Source organism: Oryzias latipes, chromosome 18 (assembly GCF_002234675.1).
Source record: "Oryzias latipes chromosome 18, ASM223467v1".
Taxonomy (NCBI): domain Eukaryota; kingdom Metazoa; phylum Chordata; class Actinopteri; order Beloniformes; family Adrianichthyidae; genus Oryzias; species Oryzias latipes.
In genome coordinates, this window is record NC_019876.2 from 19,715,090 (window position 1) to 19,721,089 (window position 6,000).

Below are 6,000 nucleotides of genomic sequence, written 5' to 3' on the forward strand. Positions count from 1 at the left end.
GAAAGTCCCTGCATCTGAACTCTATGCCGTTATCAGATCAAATGGATTTTACCTTTCCAAAAGGGGCAATGTCGGCCAAAAATGTCTCTGTTGCGTGTAGTGCATCACTTTTCGCTTTCAAAAAATATACAAATACTTTGCTGGAGTAGTCATCAGTGAATGACTGCCATATTTGTACCCATTAATAGATTAATTTGCTATTGGTCCTGCTAAGTCTGTGTGTACCATCTGCAGGGGGGCTGTTGCTCTCAGGATTCCTATTTCGTGTTTGTGTAAATTTCCCCTGAATACACACCTCACAATCGTGGCCAGGCTTAAATGTGGTATCTGCTCTGCCCTTAATAGGCAGATACCACATTTTGCAACCTTAGAATATCCTCATAGTTGCAGTGTTCTAAGATCTCGTGCCATGTTTGCATATCGTGACAGGTGTTACATTTATCATGGTCTTCAACTTCAGTTTGCAAATAATGCAACTTGTCATGCACATGAGTATTAAAGTTGGTACCGTCTTTGTGGGTCAACACATCCTGCCCTTGTTTAAAGGTGACTGTCGCTCCTGATGCTGTAGCCATCTTTACAGAGAAAATGTCTTGATGATATGATGGAATAAACAACGCTCCTCTCAGGGTTGCTTTGTGTTGTTGACCTGTACTGTCTATCAGGAACACTTCCGCATTTCCTCTTCGTTGAGTGACTCCTTTGCTCATCGTTCCATCTGCTAACTCCACAACATGCATCCCCGGTTTGAAAGTCTCATCAAAGCTCTTGAACTTGGCAACATCATTAATGATGTGTGAAGTAGCTCCGGTGTTGACCATTAGGCCCTTCTCCTTAATGCGACATGCAGGTTGCTGCTGGCCTTTGACGTATGCATTAGTAATCCAGAAAGCGTAATCCACAGCTGTAGCTCCAGATCTGTTGTCGCTCTCATCTGCAACTTTCCTTGCTCCATCCTGTTTGTCTTTGTGTCTACAGGTGGTATAATTGTGTGTGCTGCTCCTGCAATGGTTGCACCACGTTTTCCTCCTGCATGCTTTTGCTCGGTGGCCCTTCAGTCCGCACTTAAAACATTTAATATCTGCATCACTGTAGTCTCTGCTCTGTGCGTTCGACTTGATGTGCTTTTGACCTGTTCTTGCCATTGTCTTCATCACATTGTCATTTGACTCTGCTACAGTTAACTTCTCAGTGTCTTCATAACTGCGCAACTCTGTTTTGAACTCAGGAAATGTCATGTCATTCTTATTATGAATCACAAGTATTGCAAATGGTTTAAAACTTTCAGGTAGTCCTTTTAGAACCATAGCAATCAGAAGGCCATCTGCTAATGTCTCTCCCGCGCTGTGCCGCAATGGCAGCCTCGGCTCTGATGACGTAATCAGTAACCGTCTCGTCGCTCCGTTTCTGAAGTGAAGTCAGCGTGGTGTACAGGCTGATAATGCAGGGTTTTCCTCTTCCTGCATAGTAGCCTTTCAAAATTTTCAGTGCAGCTCTTCCATTATCGGACGTATCCCTCATTATTAATGACAGGCTTTTATCATCCAACAGTTGAATATTTCTGCATATGCGTCTGCATTTTTCTTATTGTCGGCTGCAACCGTGGCCTCAGTCCTCGGTCAATTCAAAACAGTCTCATTGTTTTGAATTACATTTTTTCCATCTTAATTTATTGTATGTAATTCTTGAACTCTCATGTCTAAATTTGAGCCTGCAGATATACTCATTTTTATAACATTAAAATGAATGAAACTAAACAGATTTGAAACATGTAGCATATACCATATCTCTGAATTAATCATTACACTGTTATACAGTAGGGGTGCTATATAACTCATCATCCACTCCCTCCCTTTCACTCATGGTATAGAAATAAATAAATATAACAGAACAAATAACTTGGTCAAAAACCCACACTTAAACCCAAATCCGTCCAGACAGGCAAAGGGAATGGTATCCCACTTTTCCTTGCGGTCCGATCTCACAGCGGCACCAAAGTTATGCCTACTTAATTGAATTAATTTGAATGAGAGTAAAATAACTGATAACTATGTGTTATTTTTAAGCTGACTTAAGTAAGAAGAATTGATTTATCTTAACTAAAGCAACCAATTAAGTTAGATCAAAGTAAAATGTTTATCTTTCCAACATCCAAACGTGGTCTTATCACCCTCTCATGGTGGAAAAAGTATTGTGTGAGCTTCTTCATCCACTAAATCATCTTCAAATGGACACTCCATGCTCCTTCACCTCTCTGAAAACAAACTAACCTTCAACTAAACCTGCTCCGGTCCAGGTTATGTTCAGAGCATGAGTTGCTATGGCAACGTGACATACCCTGAAACATACCTCCATTTCTGGAACCGAAAGCGGTGGTTGTACACTTCTTTAGCCTCAAATTTACCGTGGGAGCTACCATAACCTGCTTTCTGGAATACCCCCCAGGCGCAACAACAACAAACTACATCAACACAAAAATGTAAAATAAAGAAAGTGAGTGAAACTGGAAAAAGAAGCAAAAAACTGGAACCATGAACTTGCTTGTAGCCTTATATGTTTGTAAAGCTGACTCCGAAAGAGTCCGTGCCTTATCAGCCACAAACTTAACTGCACATCATTGGTCTGTAGTATGCTATGTAATATTCAGACTTTGCCTTTGTTCCCTTGCCATCTCCAGCAATTGCAAATGCTGTAAACTTTTTTTTTTTTTTATTGAGAAAGCATTTTAGATTTCTAAAGTTAGGATGCATGAGCGCAGAGGCAGTTTACTAAATGTCATTGAAAATTTTTGATGAATAAATGCAGTTCTTAAAAGCATAAATAGTCTATGTAAATAATATTACTTGTTGTTGAAAAGGACTTAAAACAATCAATGACTTGGAGGTGACTTGAGAGTGTTTTGTCATTATCCTAAACCATTTCACCTCGACAGCTCTTCTCAGCTGATTTACTCCACCTATTCGCCTGCCTTCAAAAGGAACTGCAGGACTTTAGTCAGTGTCAGGTCATCTTTGCTTCTGTCTTGTTGCCAAGCCCTGAAAGTCTCATGCTTCTGAGCTGCCTTCCTCTTCCAAGTTTATTTGGCCTGTTAATATTTGGAGTTGTTAATCTGTTTTGTTCCCCACGTGTGTTCAAGAAGTCAAGCGAAACCCCAACAAGTCCAATCTCACCCGAATCTCAGTCTGTGGTCTAGCATCAGGCAGTTCTTCAGTTTCTCTTCTGCCTTGGACTCCTGCTGCCCTTGCATCAGAAAAAAGTGCCGGTCCACCTGTTGGCCTATGAACGTGTTGCTCCCAGAGGCTACTTTTTCCTGTTCTACCAGAGTCCAAATATAAACCTTTTGTGCCTGTTCTTTTTCTTGGGGTCCATATCAAAAAACCCTGACAGGTTGGGCCTTGACTTGTGACTTACTTGTGACTTGCAAAACAATGACGTGGTCCCACCTCTGGTTTTTATAGTCTGTTTTTGTGCTACACTGCAGTTCATCATGCCTTGTATAATTGCATTTGTCTTAAAGGCAAAAAAAAACAACTTAAATACTCAAGTTATTTAGGAAAATGCAAGGTTTCATATGAGACTTTGTGATACTTAGCATCATTGAAAAATGGCTTTCTAAAGTTTGATTATCTTTTGTCCACCAGGAGGTGGTTGGGCCGAACTTGCTGATTTTGAGCTGCTGGTGATCTTGAGCGCCACAGTTGAGCCGACTTCTGCGACCTGCCAGGTTCGAACCTCCTATCTTCCGGACGAGATCCTCTGGGGATACGATTTTCTTCCTGTTGTTTACATTTCCCGATCAGGAAAATATGTTGCTGATTTTGCCTTCTTCGATAAAGTGACCAAATCAAAATCTCCACCCCCATTCAAACAGTCACTGTCACCCAGCAAACAGTCACATGGGCCCCGATACCACAGCATTGAAGAAGATGGAAAAAAGTTGAAGAAGGGACTGGAGGACAGTTACAGGGGGGACAAGAAAGGGCAAAAAAAGGGTCGCATCAGTGATAAAAGTCCTCAGAGTGTGTGCATCAGCAATGTGTGATGAAGCTGAGACAGGAAGCAAAGGAAGAGATGGTTGTCAAACCAAGAGAACATCAAAACAAGAAAAAAAAAATGATCACAAACAAGCTAAGATAAATTCTCACAGGTCTGCTCTTGTAAATGAAACTGCCTACATGTGTGAAAAGTCAATCCAAGAGCAGGACAGTAGACTTGTGGGCACGCTAGCATCCCACCATATGAGCACAAAACTACATATTGGTGTAGACAATGAGCGATTGTTAAACTGAGTCACCGACAGACGTGATTAGGGCAAAACATTGCATCAATTTTTAAAGGGCCTATGTCACCCTTTTATTAAGTTTTTCAGAATAAACTATCTACATATATATGATAATATATTAGTTTTGGCACACTAAAGAACGATTTCTAATGAAATATAAATTATTTTCGTAGCTCGTTTTCCTACCCAGACGTAGGACGCCTCAATCTCTGAGACAGAGGCTTTCAATCCTTGTTGGTGCTGCCCTTTCGTGATGTCGACCTAGGGTCGGCCTCGGTAATGTGTCTGCGTTTCACCCACGAAAACAAACATTATATTTATCACTGAACTAACTAATTCACTGATCTATTTTCTCAAAAGTTTTAATGTGTTGTATAAACCATGATCAACTGCTCAAGATATTTCCGTTTCACGACAAAGGCTCAAATTTTTCAAAATTACAAAACTATCTGGGATTTAAAATTGAAACTTACTATATCTCTGCCTTATGATATGTTTACATTGTTAATGATATTCATCTGTTAGGCAAAGGGATGCAATTCAGTTCTCACTTTGCAACAGACCTGTTTTTTTTCATAGCAAAAGTTGCAAAAGTTTATAAGTACACCTTTAAAACACATTTAATTTGCTAGTGAAACACATACACTATGTATATATATTCCTCTAAACACACATGCATCTTAAAGATTGGTGTGAAATGCAACAATCACCCACTTTGCTACTATTTAGGTCATTTTAGTATAGTACACACTGCAACACATTCAGATTCCGGAGAAGTACTTAAAACACATGGTTTGATTTCATGTGGTTAGATGTTGCCTGTCACATTAGCACCAAGCAAAAAAGATTATAAATATATACATATATATGGATTTGTTTTGGTCAAGATGTCCATATATATATATATATATATAATTTATTTTAAATTTCTGAGTATTGGACATCTTGACCAAAAAAATCCATTCTACCTTAGAAGTTCTTGACTGATTATTATTATTTTGATGTCTTCATCAAAATAATTTTTGGAGACTGAAAGCAGGATAAGAAAAATGGAATTTTTTGGATTATAATCTCATATTCTTACTTGATATCTCTATTTTAGAGACCTAGCTTCAAATGTTTTTGGGGTCCCTTTTGACATATTTCCAGCTATAAATTTTACCTAGAACATATTTCTACTTCACAAAATCCTGTATTTATGTTATTTTAGATTTTCTATTAAAAAGTCTCTTTTTTGTAAAGATCTCTGACAGTCTCCTCTCAAAACATGCTTCTTGATATTAACTGTGATTTATCTGCTGGGATATAAGATTAACAAAACTTAAGGCAATTTAACATGAAAAAATGTGAATTTCATGTATGAGAAATACTTTAACCAACTCAATGTATTAAATGATTCAACAATTGATATTTCTGAGTTTACTTGAAAAACACTTCATGTGTGAGCACAACAGTGCTTCAAGAATAAATCTTTGACCTATGTTTTTGTACAGTGAATTATTACATGTATCTATGTAAAATATGTGTGATAATTTTTATTTGTTTCTTTATGCATTGACATTTGATGTTTTGTCTCTTAAATACAATACATTAACTGCCACTGGTTTGTTTCACAATAAACTTAAAGAAAAGTCAAAATTATTGTGACTGGAGCTTGGGTCTGCATACTCAAGTTCTTATATTATTTCTTAAAATGACTGTGCATTGAGTTTGTTAAC

General features: G+C 38.2%; 1 protein-coding gene across 1 annotated transcript in view; it reads left to right on the top strand.

Moving 5' to 3' along the window:
* The window catches only part of LOC101157996 (ATP-sensitive inward rectifier potassium channel 10-like), a 67,526-nt gene extending 61,762 nt beyond the window's left edge, over positions 1-5,764 (top strand). Inside the window, exon 6 of the mRNA XM_023966268.1 lies at positions 3,642-5,764. Within this exon, the coding sequence (XP_023822036.1) occupies positions 3,642-4,042 (401 nt within the window). The 3' untranslated portion in view covers positions 4,043-5,764. The remainder of the gene's footprint in view (positions 1-3,641) is intronic.
* The last annotated feature ends 236 nt before the right edge of the window (positions 5,765-6,000 follow it).